This window comes from Brachycentrus maculatus, unplaced genomic scaffold (assembly GCF_059751285.1).
Source record: "Brachycentrus maculatus isolate JH-2025_06_01 unplaced genomic scaffold, ASM5975128v1 h1tg000418l, whole genome shotgun sequence".
Classification (NCBI taxonomy): Eukaryota; Metazoa; Arthropoda; class Insecta; order Trichoptera; family Brachycentridae; genus Brachycentrus; species Brachycentrus maculatus.
Genome location: NW_028281166.1, coordinates 199,017 through 216,136, shown reverse-complemented (window position 1 = coordinate 216,136; position 17,120 = coordinate 199,017). Strand labels below are relative to the sequence as shown.

Here is a 17,120-nt window from a genome sequence, read left to right as displayed (position 1 = left end):
ATTCTGCTTTTTTATACTCTTGTTTATTTTTACATTATTCGAAATATTTTACTCGTTAAATTATTATACGATATATTCTAGATTTAATTATGTTAGCTTTATATTTAAAAAAATGTATTTGAACAAAAAATATTAAAATAAAACGATTCTTTAGAAATACTCATATCCATCATAAAACAGAATACCAAAATGTTCCGTGTATTAATGTTAATAAAACATTGTAATAATGGCAATTCTTTATTTGTATTCTAATCATAAATTCTCTTCAATCTATCGTATAGGATTTGTAAATCATATTTATAATTTAAAAAAAAAAAACACCGTTAAAAATTACGTTGTGGTCATCACTTCGAGAATCAAAGGTTTTCAGTTTTGGAATTCAGATTTACTGGTTAATAAATTCAAGACACGTTGAATATTCTATCCCCTCGATATTTCAAAAATTGAAATATAATATTTTGCAAATAAATCACATTACTTTTTGGTTTTGCGTTTTATCTAAACTTACGGACATAAGATATGAGTCTACATCGAAATTTACTTGAACAAATTTTACACGTCTCCGTTAGGATTTAAAAATGTGCAACAACTCGACAAACCTCATACTTAAGGGAGTGCCATGATAAAAAATAAAGTATAATTTACGATTTATTGTGCGTAGTATGTTAAGTGATCTATCACGATACTAAACGATCATTCAGCGACTATACTCAGCGGACTATACTGACCTGGTAGGAAGCTAAAGAGATGGCGCGTTACAAAATGACTTAGAAACGTCTCATGTTGATCATATAGTCCACCCAGAGAGTGAACATAGAAAAAAAAATTGTGATAAAAAAATCGTAAGCATGCTGTTGTAGTAATTGTCCTGACGAAGAGACCAGTACGAGAACGAGTCTCGAAGTCGGTAGACATAAAAATATAAAATTAAAAAAGACTAATCACAAAGTAAATGCTTTAAATATTAATAATATTGAAAATATTATTTGAAAAATCCTTGTGCCTTTGTGTCGAATATTACGATACTTATTTAAATAGGTACTTTCATTTTGTATACTTACTTCGCTATCGTTGCTGTGTAGCCTGAGCTGGAATCCCGGAAGGAGATCCTTCCTCTTGTTGACGTCCTCCAGAGCCAGGTAGGCGGCCGGCATACAAGCCTGCCCGCCCTGCCAGCCGCCCTCGCCTGCTATGGGAAATATCCCGCCGATGTGGAGCACCTCATCTTCCTCCTGCTGCAGCGCCATGGCCTCCGGCCCAGCATGAACGCAACACCACGTGCTCAGGAGAAACGCAACGAACGGTAGACGAAACAAACTTCGGACACCATAACGATTCGATTTGCCAGAATAATGCACTGATTTACTTGATCTTGCGCAATCAGAAATAATGCAAGACTTCAAACACTTTTCAAACGCGAACATGTAACAGCTTTTGACACATGAAACTACTCCTAATATCGGGATCATTTCCGTTAAATCATGATAGTTTTGATGGACAAAAGCGTTTATTCTTGATATAATCATAGCCGTGGTACATTGTACTACAGTTTTCAGCTTCTCACATCTATTTTGAATACTTTTATATGCACATGACAGGTGTTTTATCAAGTTCAATTGTGTATTGGTAGAATTTCTGATCATCTCCCAAAATCTTAGAAATATTTCACACTTCGATCGTGAAGAAACAGTAACAATTATACTATGACGCAACTTATCACAAAGAACATTCGATGATAGATAAAATAAAGGTACGATCATTGATTGGAATCTTCGAAACATTTCCTGAATTCTTACAACTAAGAGTTCACACCAATTTGATATACGTACTATACTAAACAGTCTATTAGATTTTAGTTTTAAAAAGTTAATAGGGTATAAGAGTGTTGCAAAGGTAAGTAGTAATAATTTTAAGTGAAAAGACACATTGGGATAAGAAAGGAGGTATTTAAACAACGTTTTGAACTTTATTCTAGGAGTTATCGTCTTTTTGGCCATTTTTGTTCTTATTTTGATTCCAGTGCTACCGAAGCATTTTGAATTCTGATTTAGCTTTTCATGTCTTAGATTTTTAAACTTGCAGTGAGCAGTTTCTCGTTTCGGGTCATTGTTTTTTATTGAAGAAGAGATATCGAGATCTTTATTGCAGTCTACATCTTGAATAGTTTTCTCAACTACTCGACTTCTTTCGCTCTGTTCTTTGAACTCTCGTAAATTTACTTCATCAAACTTCTGGTCAGCCAGTCTGGAGTTTGAAGGATGATTGATCGTTGCATTTTGTTGCATTCTCGGGCCATTAGCTCGCAGTGAAGGAGGTCGGTGGTGAAGCGAGCGATTCTGGAAGAAAACAAAACAGTAAATTAAAATGCAATACTACCAGTCAAGCTTTATCTGATAAATTTTTATTCGCCGACAATGATTTCAGTTTTAGATTTATTATATTACGGACGTATCTTTCTTGTAAAAAGCTCAAAACCTCATTATTATTTCAATGCTGTGTTAACATAAAAAATTGGATTCTTAAAACAAATTATGAAATTTGATCATTACGACAATTTTAAATTGAAAACAAAACCTTCGTATTTGTTTGATTAATGCCTGGAAAAAAAGGGGGACTTACTATATAATTGCAATTTACACCTTAGACAAGCTCGTATGAGTACGGGTATCTAACCCCAAGTGCCCTAGCTGTTGCTTTAAGTATCCTTTTTCTCTCATTTACAATTAACATCATTCCTCGTCTATTTATTTTCTCACAAAAAATTACATTTTTTACCCTGAACTCTTTCATTTGCATCATCTGCATCTTATTAAACAAATCTCCTGAATCCAAGAATCAGGAGCGCAGGACAGTTTTCCTACCTTCATAAAACCACTATCTACTCTTTATAAGATGCAGTGCCCTATACACCACTCGAAGGTAGACGAGATCAGAGAAAAAAATAAGATAATGAGCTTCTAACCAATTTTGTCGTGAGTTTACAACTAGTGCTGATATTGAGAATAAACTGTGGACGAATTTCTTTTCACGTCTTTTAACGTAACGACTGAAATTTCGAGAAAACAAGTCTTTTGGCTCGTTCCTTTATACCTGGACCGATTATCGATTATGTCTTGTTTCATTCTTTTGTTCAAAGTTTGAGCGCAAAGTGGCTTCGTTGGAAGAAAATGGGTTATCGGAAGCGAACAAACAGCGAGACGTAATACCCACTGCAGGGATCAGGAATTCCGGGAGTAGCGCCGATACCAAATAATAATAAAAAACTTTGTTTTTACTTTAACAACTTTTGATCGTAGGGACAAAAAAAATATCGCACAAAATCAAAAATATACTTTAAGAATCGTTGTTGTAAAACGAAATAATGTTTATGAAATAAATTTAAACTTATTTAAATAATCAATTATTGAAAAAAAAATATTTTTGAACCGATTCGTAATGTTGGATTCGTTTAATTATTACAAAAAATTAAATATGTGTTTATTTATTTATAAGTACGCAGTTTTCTTGTTCTGAGTACGATTTTGTTATTATTATGTTTTAAAAAATATTTTATACTGTCTGACAAACCAGGTTTATAAGTCAGGCAAAATATTTTTTTTTAATACAAGTAATTATTTTATATGAAATAAAATTTTGAAATTTGCTAATCATGGTTGAATGATATTTTTTTACCCTTTTTGAATGTATGCAAGATCCAAAAAGGATCTTAGCAGAGACCTATGTGGACCAGAGACATATGTATCTACATTGAGATGTCATAAATATGTAAAAAATAACTGGAGAAAAGTATTTGGACATAATTGAGTGTTTTGAGTGTGTCCAAATACTTGTCCACAAATCTGGATCATCTCCAATTATAGGACTTATCTTTACTTTTTTTACATCTCATCAAAGATGAAGAAAAATATGGAAGCCTGGGCATTTACGGGGCTGACGGCCGTCATAGGCTGGTTTAAGTGATCACTTTACACACGTGTAACGTTCACTAATTCTATCCATTATTAATAGATTTATATTATCCACTGACACTTCGTGATGGAATTGCATTTTTAATTTATTATTAGATTAAAACCAATATTTTTAGCTTTTCCACTTTTTTATTTTTCTGATGATGTCGGTAACGACGAAACCCGGTCGCTGGTCAAATAAAAAAAGTGGAAAAGCTAAAAATTTTGGTTTTAATCTAATAATAAACTATCCATTATTGACAACTACACTAGGTACTCAAATTCTTGGAAGTTCTATATTTATGAACCAATTTTTCAAAAAATACCCAGACATCCATACTCTTCTTCATCTTTGGTGAGATTAAAAAAAAAACAAATGCGTACTTTCGCGGTTATTTTGTTGCAAACATTATAAATTTTTTGGACACTGAATGAAGGTAGTCATCTATGGGTAGTTTTTTTACAACAATTAATAAGGTGTTTACAACAACCGCCTATCATGATTTAAAACAAAAATCTATCCTCACTACCGAATGCCGTTTGTTTATTCAAATATCGTGATGGAAAATGAGCACTAAATTTTCATAGCTAATGTTTTATTAATTTGTTGGACAGCAGGAGTTTGAAGAAGATAGTCGGATAAGACATTATCGATCACGGATGCCTCTCTAGCGTAATGCGAATGCGGTCACGCGATTTCTGTATTATGACTAGATTGATTATCATGTCCGATTAAACAATGTCTGACAAGCTGAAATCAATTCTCACGGAATGTTCTACAAACTAGAGCGCCGCGGTGTCACCTGCCACCCACCACGACCCGCGACCCGCGACCCGCGATCCATCCCTTGAGGTGGAAATTGATAATTATGGATTTATTTATTACATTCGGAACATGCCAGCGCTGTAGTTTCCAATTTAAACTAGAATTTATTTATTGATTTGGCGTTTAATTTGTTTAAGTTTTGAAACCCTTATCCGCACTCCAATGGTGCATAGGGCACTGCATTATACAAACACAGTGTTATCTTGATCGTTAACACACGAAGGAAAGGTGATCAGCCCTCCGCTTCAGGTACCAGACCAGGGTAATATTGAATAAATATTAGAGTGAAAAAATCACTTATATTCATTTTACCCCCCCTGGGAATCGAACCCTGGACCTCCAGAACAATAACCGAGCATGCTGACCATAACACTACGGAGGCGGAGGTTCGTAGAACTCCATTTTAATTCATGTATTAATTTTAAATCAAACACAGAATTTTTGAGTGTACTAAGTTGTATTTTATTAACAAAAACACATAAAAAATTAATATTGTGAGAATTGTTTAGCCTTGTTAGGGCATTATCTAACGAATGTGGATCAAATGGACTACGGTCCTTATGTAGCTATACGATTCTAAGTCATAATTTATTATTGCTGCACGTGTTAAAACTGTTACTTAGAATTGTATAGCTACATAAGGACCGTAGCCCGTTTGATCTTCACATTCGTTTGATAATGTCCTAACAAGGCGATACAATTGTCACAATATTAATTTTTTATGTGTTTTTGTTAATAAAATACAACTTAAAAGACTCAAAAATTCTGTGTTTGATTTAAAATTAATACATAAACTACAATAGAATATTGCTTTACGTCTCATGATCTTGTTCTCAAACGATTTAATATCAAATCAACAAAAACATGGAGTTGGCAATAGAAGGATGAAAGCAAGCTAAATGCAGTCAAAATGCGATCCATCAGATAAATGTGCGTCAAAACGATGTTTGATAAATGTTCGAATGGTGAAATAATGAAAGAATGCAAGGTTGAGATAAGCATTATCGATAAAATTTAGAATAGTGTTTTGAGATGATTTGGACATGTGGAACAAATGCGCAGAAACAACTGTAAAACAAATGTATGAGGCGAATGTAGTTGAAAAAGAAGCAGAGGGAGACCGAAAAAAAGTTGGCATTATCAGGTATATCAAATATTTTAAAGCGGCCGGGTCAAAGGTCGAAATAATCGTCGGGGATGAAAAGATAGACGCACGAATGTGGAAGAGGTGAAGAATGTTTGCAAGAAAGAAAACAAAGTGAAATGGCGTTCAATTTTTTTCTGCCTACCCTGCTGAGAAATGGCGTGATGGTTAGCTATTTAGTTAGTTATATAATAAAAGATCGAAATCGTTAGGAGACAGACTCGTCACTACGTTTAAATGGGTGAAGAAACTTTCTGTGAAATAATCAATGAAAAAAATATGGAAGATCTGTGTTGAAAATGATATAAAATGAGTGTGAAATTTTGATATGAATAGTTGGAGTGATAGATGAAGGTTTGAAAGCTGGCATGGGTGAAGGAAAACTTTTCAGTATTATGCCCTTTTTCCGTTCTATAGCCGGAAACTCCAATACATGAGAACATATCTGTTCATGTCCTGAACCCGAGCGTTAACCTATGTTAGTACACACTACTACACGGTAGTGCAGAACATGTCCAATGAAATACTGAAAAATTCCAAATCCTCGCGTGTCTTTTACTAGATTAATCCAATTGATATTTCACATCTCCACTTAATATTTCGCTCACTCCTTTCAACAACGTCATATATCAAAAATCGACAATTTTCAGTTGTGCGTGTTTTCGGAATGCCCAGAAAATCTACAATATCCCAGCAAAAGAGGCATATTTTTAACTTAATACATACGCGCTACAGAGCAGAAAGTGTTGTTTTTTGCATTTCGGAGAAAAGGTATTGTTTAATTTTTTTTTTAATTTACTAAATATTTTTCAAATGGGGAAAAAACCTTCAGATTTAACCTAAAAAGATCTGTTCAATAAGTGGCTTAATATTTATTTTTAATACATTGTACTATATTTTTAAACTTTAAAAACGTTCTCCTGAAAAATCAAGTTTTTTGATTTATGACGTTCTTGAAAGGAGTGAGCGACATGTTAACAATCTCATGACACTCTACGATTAAGTTTGCGACACGTATGGTAGGATTGAGAAAGCTTTTATTTAGCAGATACCCTTTTTATGAACGTTTCTGAATAATTCACAAGTTATGCGTTTATTTAATTCTTACTTTTTGTATCATTTCAGAAAAGGGTGCTGCTAAATGGAAGTTTTCTCAAACCAGCCATGAATGGCTCCAGTGAACTCACACGTAAAGCGTCATTAGATTTACGATATATGTTGTAGTTTAAATAATCTTCGCCTGTTCCACATTCACAAGAGCCGAAGATCTGAGCCCCAGATTAATTTTTAAATTCTGGGAAACGCCTGGAAACTCAAATGTAGAGCGTCAGGCGATTTAATGATTTAAGTAGGAGTTTCAAAAATTCGAGAAGTGATTTTGTCAATCAAGGCTAGAATGGTGAATATTGTACGTGTGTAAAGTGATCACTTAACCAACGTATGACAGGTCGTAAGTCCTGTAAATGCCCATGTTCTTTTTCATCTTCAAGTTGAGATGTCAAAATTTAAAAATAAATCCCAGATTCGTGAACAAGTATTTGGACACACTCAAAATGTTGTTAATCATACAAATGATGTTTTATTGGAAAGTATTTAAATGGAGAAATAAAGAAAAGGCTTTATATGAGAAGAAAAATAATAAAAGCTACAGTGACTAGAGCACTCGGGGTTTTATTGCCGTATTCGTTCTAACTTGTGTAGGTTGTACACTGCTAATATGCGCAAATTCACTCGGCCATCTTGAAAAAATATTTAGTATCCAGAATAACATTACTTTAAATTGAAATGGAGTTCTGGTCCACGGTACTCACGCAAGTAATAACATGAAAGCCTCGTGTGTTTCCGCGTAATATTGAAATATGATGCCCATTAAAATGTGGATCATTCTAGATCGTCCAATCATTAAATGGAAAAGGCTTTCACCAGTACATGTAATATTATTCCCAGAATTCACAACGCATTTATTAATACTAATTAATGAAATGAAAACCATAACAACGATACCTAACTGGTTGGTTGCAAATCATATTTAGGTCATTTTAGAAAACCATCGTGAAATAATTCCAAATCTAAATTGTCTTTATTTTTTTTTACAAACCACTCACCGGTAGAACCTCGCGTAATTTTAATATTAGAATAAAAGAACACATACAGTGTCTAAACAATAATAACTTTGCCAATCACCTCATAGATTCAAATCACGTCTTCAAAAAAGATACGGGAGTAAAATTATTGAACACTAATAATAAAGGGTTAATACTGAATAATATGGAGATTTTTTATATTCGGAAAGCACTGAAAAATATAATTCCTTTAATTAACAACCAAATAAATTTTACTTATAGTCCATTATTTGATTCAACATCGGTTAAGCAAGATTCGTCAATATCCAATTCAGATCCCGCCCACTCCTTACTATAACTTATGTGTTATTATTATTACTATACTTTACTAAAATATCATTTGTCAAATAAAATAAATTAAGATAAAAAAAACGGTAATAATATAATTAACATTTTTGTAAAAACATTAATAAGAAAAATTACTAACCACAAAGTAAATGCTTTAAATATTAATAATATTGAGAATACTAAATTTTGTCATATGAATTACATTTAATCAAAATATCGGAATTGTTTGACCAATAGCCACCTCTCTGATTGCATGTGCTTTGCAACAAGCAGTTATCAGCCGATAAACAAAATCATATATCTCATTAAATTAAATATTCGAAAACAATATTTTCATGTTAAAATAAAATTGATTTTTTATTAGAGCTTCTTGGGTCCTCAAGCATAAAATATTTCAAGGATATTAGATGTTAAAATTCAAATGATTAGTAAGAATAAGTGAGAAAATTACAAGTATTAGAAAATTCCTTTGATTTTTTACCATATTTTATTTAATTACATTGTCTAACTTTCTATAATAGTCCTTATTTTAAAATTAGGCAAAAATTTAGATAAAAAACAATGAATTATTAGGAATTTTCTTATATGGCATTAAATTAATATATATATATATATATATATATATATATATATATATATATATATATATATATATATATATATATATATATATATATATATATATATATATATATATATATATATATATATATATAGCCCTTCCAAATTTGAGTAGTGTGATTGTCAATCATGAGTAGAATTGGTGAATGTTACATGTGTGTAAAGTGATCACTTAAACCAGCCTATGACGTTTGTAAGCCCCGTAAATGCCCAGACCTCCACATTCTGCTTCATCTTTGTGGAGATGTCAAAAAATAAAATTTTTCAATTGTAGAATAACCTGATGATTATAATTGAAGAAGTTAAATGAGTTCTAATCTTGGTAGGTGCTTGGTACTTGGTATTGGAAGTCTCCTCCCCGTCTTGTTGCACTAACTACATCTCCCCCACCCCCTTCACACTATCTTCACTTACTCTCTCTCACTCTCCTCTCACTCCCTCACACTATCTTAACTCGCTCTTCCTTCATTCATTAAAACTTTCACAAAATCCATTAAGACATAAAACATCGCGGTCTTGTTATGTCAACCTGATAATTATTTTTACCTCAGGGTAAGTTCATTACAGTTTAAATTTTAAAATGAGGAAGTAAAAATGGTATTTGGCATAACAAACAGAAAGCAGAGAAAAATAATGTTTGTTATTATTTTATAATATCTCGGAATCAAATAAAAATAATAACCAACTTAAAATTGAATCAAGGAAACTTCATAATATCGATTATTCCGTACAAAATATAAAAAACATAAATTCAAAAATGTAAAACCACTTTTTATTTACAAAACTATAGATGTTCTTAAACTTGTCGTATAAATATTACGTAGTCGTACAGGAGAATGTGACCAACTACCAAAACGTAAAATGTTCAGGATGGCCATTTAAGTCACTTTTGCTTGGCAAGAAAATAAACATCAATGCAGTTAGTCATTTTTAACAAGTCAATATATTATACTTCCAAGTTTAAAATCCTTTGGGATTTTTTCAAGACAATATTAGGCTAGTAAGATATCAAATAGTCAATGATCACGTTTTTGTCAAACAATGCACTTGGTCACTTTCTCCTGTATGATTACGATTTATAAATTCTAGAGTGATCTTATACAAGTATGTATTTTATTCAATTTAAACCGTCATGTTATTCCACAAAGTTGATGTGATCACTTAACACACGTGTAACATTCACTAATTCTACCCATGATTGACAACCACACTACACAAAATTTAAACTTCTAGATACATTGATCAAACTCGTAATACAGTACGCGCGAGATCACAATAGGTGAGATGTGAAAACCTTTTATTAGGCAGAAATTCTTTCCATTTGCATGTAAGGTCCAAATCCTGAATTATAGTCACAAACACGAAAAACGCTTGAAAACATGATTTTCGATGTATTTTAGCTTTTAATTTGACCAGTTAATAATTTATTTCCAACATTTTGTAAATAAATTATTACTTTTTCACAAATCTGGATGTGTCCCAATCATGAATTGTTTTTCACATTATTTTTTGACATCTCAACATTGATGAAGAAGTACAACGTTTGGAGTGTGTCCAAAAATCTTGTTCACAAATCTGGATTATCTCCAATTATAGGAGTTATTTTTCATATTATTTTTTGACGTCTCATCAAGGATGAAGAAGAATATAGCAGTCTGGGCATTTAAACCAGCCTATGACGGTCGTCAGTCCCGTAAATGCCCAGACTTTTATATTCTTCTTCATCTTTGATAAGACGTCAAAAAATAATGTGATGAAAAAGTATATGGAAGATATGAAGGCATGATTTCCATATTGTTTTGAGATGTGAAAAAATAATGTAAAAAATAACTTCTCATTGGAGTTATTTTACATTTGTGAACAAGTATTTGGACACACTCACAATGTTTATTTCAACATCAGTCCACTTTTTCATGTCCACAGGCGCTTCCTGGGATAATCGATTATTTCCCATGCGGGTTTATAAATCGTAATAGCCGAACTTTATGGAGCAGAAATTAATACGTTAACTATCAGATAAAGCGGAAAATCTATAAGATAACGGTTATTAATGCGGGCTGGTGGACAATAAGCTTCAAATAAACACCTTTTAATTAGCTATCCTAAGACCATTAACTAAATTACCATTACACAGTTAATCATATAGGTTCAGGTATATAGAAAGACTGGTCTTAAATCTTCTTCTTCAAACCCTTATCCACACTCCAATGGTGCATAGGGCACTGCATTATATAACCACAGTATTATGAAGGAAAGGTGATCAGCCCTCCGCTTCAAGTCCCAGTCCAGGGTAATATTGAATAAGTATTAGAGTGAAAAAATCAGCTATATATATTAGACCCCCCCCCCCTTGGAATCGAATATGGGACCTCCAAAACGGTAGTCGAGCGTGCTGACCATTGCACTACCATTGCATAAAGTTCCAACCAAGAATTTCGACAGCAAATTTCATAACTGAAACAAATGAAATTTTAAAACTAATACAAAAAAGTGTTCAATGTAACCCAAACAAAGGCAATTTATCAAGCACATTATTTTTTATATATTTTTAAACATTTAAAAAACTTATACTTGTATCCATAGAAATTTATTTCTCCCACTGATGAATCTTGAAGCTTCGGAAAAAGCATTGCGGCATATTGTGTCGATAATTCAATATTCTTTCGAGTAACAAGGTCTGTTTTCATTTTATTAAAAGCTATAAAAGCTGCAAGGCTTACATTTGGTTAGTGAGAACATCTGTAGAAGAAAGTTTTACGATGGTTTAACGATCGGAGAATCGCAGCCGGCCAAGGTTTACGCCATCGTTAAATGAAAAAAATATTTTCGAATCGTGTCTTTCGATGGGCTACCGTTAAATCAAAGAACGATCAATACTTTCGATATATTGTTTATAACATAACCAAAAGCAATATTTTATAACAGTAAAAAATAACAACTTTGTGATTAATATTCAACTTTGTCATATCGTTGAAATAGCCAAAAAGTTACGACAACTTTATATTATCCATATATAAAATAATTGTAATAATTTAAATTCACATTCAAAGGGTACTTTATAATAACAAAAATAACTGAGGAAGAAGTCATTTTAACGATCTTTTTTTAAACAAACTTAACCAATGACATCTAGATTAAGAATGTAAAAATGAGACATTTATAACAATAGAAAAAAGGCACGATCCATATAATAGTTGTAATATAACAGTTTAGAAAAGTTATCGGTAAACTTATTAGCCAAAGAGCCAAATATGCAGATTAAAATTTTAAAAATTCTCGAGAGACAAATCTGTTTGCAAATCTGGTACACGTTAATCATAATTTCAGATCTTTATTAAATTATGAGTACAATATGCATTTCATATTTAATAAGGATTTTATACATTGAAAAATATGTAAATAATTATTGCGAATCTTTGCATCTCAAACACAACCTCTACAAATTTAAGGGAATTGTCGACCAGGTCGACCACGGTTTGTGTAGTAAATTTTACAAATTATAAGAACTGATTACATAAACCAGCTAATGGCAAGTTAGTATGAACTTAGAACTCTGTATTATCATTTCAATCCGTTTCTTCATTTATTTATATAATAGATTTAGCGTTTAACTTGTAGACTTCCGTTTTAATTTATATTTTAAATGTTAAAATCAAAAACTGATTTTTTGAGTAATAAATTGTATTTTATTGTTTTAAAACACTTGTTTCACCGTTTTATATAATTAAACACCTATAATATTTCATATTATTTATTGACATCTCATCAAAGATGAAGAAGCATATGGAAGTCTGGGCATTTGCGGGGCTGACGACCGTCATAAGTTGGTTTAAGTGATCACTTTACACATTGTAACATTCACCAATTCCACCCATTATTGATAACCACACTACTCAAATTCTTGGAAGTTCTATAAATATGAATCAATTCAGAAACATTGTTATTGAATTACTAGTACCTCTCTTAAGACATCTATTGGTGAGATGAAAATAAACTTTTTATTGAGCAGAAACTCTTATATCAGTATGTATGAGTTCATATTTTTTGAAATATCAACATATAAATTTTTTTAAATTCTTGTTATTACATTTTTTAAATGCAGACTAAAATTGAATTTCTTTATAGAGTTAAAATATATATGAATAACTGTTTGTGTTTAAACAAAATAATTAATTTTTACCTATTTTTTTTTTGTGTAAAATTTCAATTTATCTAATTCCCTTTATTTTTACTGATGTGGCTTACAGATAAAATAAAATAAACAGAATAATTGGAATCACAAAAAAATGGTTTTTCCTATGAAAATTCCTAATTTTTTTTTACTTTCGATTTTAAATTTGGTATTGCTACAAAAAAAATAAGTCGAATTGGAATTGTGAAAAGTTGTATGCCCTAAGACTTAATTCTCAAAAGTTGTTAAACTTGAATTGGGGAAGGAACGTTTATGAGAGGGAAATTTATTTATGCTTCGAAACTCTTCCCAAATTTGTTGGAATATTAATTTCTACTTCAACTTACAAAAATATTATTTCTCCCGCTAAAAAAAAATAATTGGAATTTCATGCTTTTGTTTCGTTTAAAGGATACTTTATATATTTGAAATTTTCCAGTTCTGCGCTCTGTTATTTTCATTTGTACGAATTCCTTCCAATTTAAAATACTTCGGTTACTCGTTTAAAACGATCAAACTCAACTGTACTCAGTATTCAGAAGCCTGAACACCTTTTTTGGTTTTCACTGCCACACATCAACGAAACATTATCTTATTTTTTTATTTTGAATATTTAAAGCACTAACTTTGTGGATCATTGCAATTTATTATTTGGAGAAATAAAATAACTTTGTTTTTTGATCAACATATGAGGAAAGTGAGTGGATAAAAAAACAAAGTTACTTTATTTCTCAAAGTAAAAAAATAGCTTGATTGTTAATTACGATATATTATGATATTATGATTTGTATGACAGAAGACGGTTATTCTAGAACAGTGGTTTGCAAACTTCTTAGCCAAAGAGCCAAATATGCATATTACAACGATTACATTTTTTCTTGAGAGGAAAATCTGTTTCCAAGTCTAGTACACCTTAATTATAATTTTAGACCTTCATTAAATAAAGAGCACTCCCAAAAAACGCACTAAATAAATATTTTTTCATTGATTAAAAATTCGAAAAATAAGGTATCCATAAGAACGCCACTTATTGCGATTAATATCTTTGGATCTCTTATAAAAGATTAATTAAGTCAGACTTGGATTCGTTATTTTTAGCTCTTTCTAGTTCTCATCAATAAGACAATTTCTAAGTTGGCTTTTAATAAGGTTCATAATTGATATTGTTCGCATGAATACGAAGAAGTCGAAGAGTCTTCCCGCGGATAATTGTGCCGGAGCCCCACAAACAAGGACAAAGATCCTTACGCGGCTCTTGAGCCACACTTTGCCCCTATGTTCTAGAAGAATAAAAAAAACGGTTAATTGGGACACGTGGTGCGCAGGGTATTACATTGAATCGACGTGGGATTAACTCAGTCGAGTTCAGGCAGAAGTAAATTCTGTTACATGGGAAAAAAAGTTGAGGAGGAACAATATGTAGGATTATTTTAATAATAAGAAAGGCAATCAGTGTAGCCTCACCAACAAGTAGAAATACTTTTGAGGATACTTTTAGTCTATATATATATATATATATATATATATATATATATATATATATATATATATATATATATATATATATATATATATATATATATATATATATATATATATATATATATATATATACATATATATACATATATATATATATACATGTATAAACATACATAATTTATAATTTATAATAAATATACGCATACTACCCACAGAAATTCAGATTCCAACATTTATTAATTATTTATGATGTGAACATTTTCTTATAAACCACATTACTTCCTGGTAAATTTTTTGGCGAAACGTATCGTGTATACGTATACACTCTCAACATTATATTAAAATCTTTTTGATCTTACGCCGAAGAAGCTTCCAGGAATTTACAAATTTAATTTCCATTTATCCTGCAATTCCACAAGACATTATCCGGGAAAATTTGGCAAGAATCACCTGAGTGTATTTTACGACGGAACATAAAATATACACCGTGATTAAATTACAAGCAAAACGACTTAACTTCGAGTAATTCTGTCTAATTAAACTCGGGTAATATGTACATGCTCGGTGACGTCACAAGAAATGGAATTATATACTGAATTTAATTTCAGTGTTTAACCTCCGTTCGAAAAGTCTCTCACCCGCTAACCCTTGATCAGAACATACCTGCTACTTTGTGACAATTTTTGGTGGAAATTCGTTGAAGTTAATTAAAGTGGGAACAAGATTTATGGTAAAATATTGTGTGTATTTTAGTAGTACTATTATTCACAAACTGTGGTCGCCATTATTGTAACATATTTAATTCATATTATTTTTGACATCTCTTGAAGTCTGGGCATTCACAGGGCTGACGACCGTCATAGGCTGGTTTAAGTGATCACTTTGCACACGTGTAATATTCCCCAATTCTACCCATTATTGACAACCACACTACTCAAATTCTTGGAAGGTCTATATATATATATATATATATATATGTATGAACCAATTCAGAAACATTGTTATTGAATCACTAGAACCTCACTAGAGACATCTATTGGTAAGATGAAAAGAAGCTTTTTATTGAGCAGAAACTCTTATATCAGTATGTATGAGTTTAATCAGTATACATTCATGTTATTACATTTTTTAAATGCAGACTAAAATTGAATTTCTTATTAGAATTAAAATATATATTTGAATAACTGTTTGTGTTTAAACAAAATGATTGAATGTTTTCTTAACTCTTTTGTGGAAAAATTCAATTTATCTAATTCCCTTTCTTTTTAGAATATGGAATATTCCATATTCATCTTCATCATTGATGAGATGTCAAAAAATAATATGAAAATAATTCCCGTAATTGCAGATAATCCAGATTTTGTGAACAAGTATTTGGACATACTCAAAATGTTATAATTAATTCAATTATAGTCTTAAGAACTGCCTGCATAAACAACTTAATATCTGAATAAAAAGCAATTTCTAGTGAGCTGTCTAGTAAATAAATGAAAAAACAGAATAGAATATCACTATTATGGTACAAGTTGTAGTTTTTTGCGTTTGGCTCCATATTGGAGGTCCCGGGTTCAATTCTCAGCGGGTCAACATAAGTACAACACTTTATGCACGTGTAAACTATTTTACGCATGATTGACAACCACATTAGTTTTGGAACTCTGAACGTTGGAACACTGAAGCAAGGAAGCTTAAAATATAATACTAGAGACAGTACCATAATAATAATATTGTATTTTATGTATTAATTTTAAATCAAACACAGATTTTTTGAGTCTACTAAGTTGTATTTTATTAACAAAAACACATAAAAAAATATATTGTGACAATTGTTTCGCCTTGTTAGGGCATTATCAAACGAATGTTTCGACTTTCCGTTGATAATGCCCTAACAAGGCGAAACAATTGTCACAATATAATTTTTTATGTGTTTTTGTTAATAAAATACAACTTAGTAGACTCAAAAAATCTGTTTTGATTTAAAATTAATACATAAATTAAAATGGAGTTCTACAAATTAAACGCCAAATCAATAAATAATATCGTATTCTTGCTCTTTCATTTATTAAATGATACTTCATTCTTTCATATATATATATATATATATATATATATATATATATATATATATATATATATATATATATATATGACAGTTCAAGTTCACGCTTCATGTGCGAGTGGCATCATAAAGTATGCCAAATACTTGAAAGCGGTCAGGTCAGATGTTCCAATAATCGGCGGGTATATATAATATGTATAAGTAAATGAATAAAGACGGAAGAGGCGAAAAATGTTCGAAAGGTCAAAAGGTGTGGCGTTCCATTACCTCTGATTACCCCTTAGGTGAAAAAGCGTGATGGTTAGTTAGTTAGTTGTATTAAATTGCTGCCTACACTAGGGCACTTCTAGAAACTTGGTGGTGGCATAACACACTATTAGTTATTATACAGACCTGAATGATGGAAGTTTAACTTCTGAAACATGTAGTCTATAATAAAACTCAAGTGGTAAAAAACGA

General features: G+C 31.2%; 1 protein-coding gene across 1 annotated transcript in view; it reads right to left on the bottom strand.

The window, feature by feature from the left end:
• GABA-B-R1 (gamma-aminobutyric acid type B receptor subunit 1) overlaps positions 1-17,120 on the bottom strand; it is a 216,228-nt gene that overhangs the window by 86,238 nt on the left and 112,870 nt on the right. The window contains exon 2 of the mRNA XM_088271038.1: positions 1,062-2,336. Within this exon, the coding sequence (XP_088127164.1) occupies positions 1,062-2,336 (1,275 nt within the window). The remainder of the gene's footprint in view (positions 1-1,061; positions 2,337-17,120) is intronic.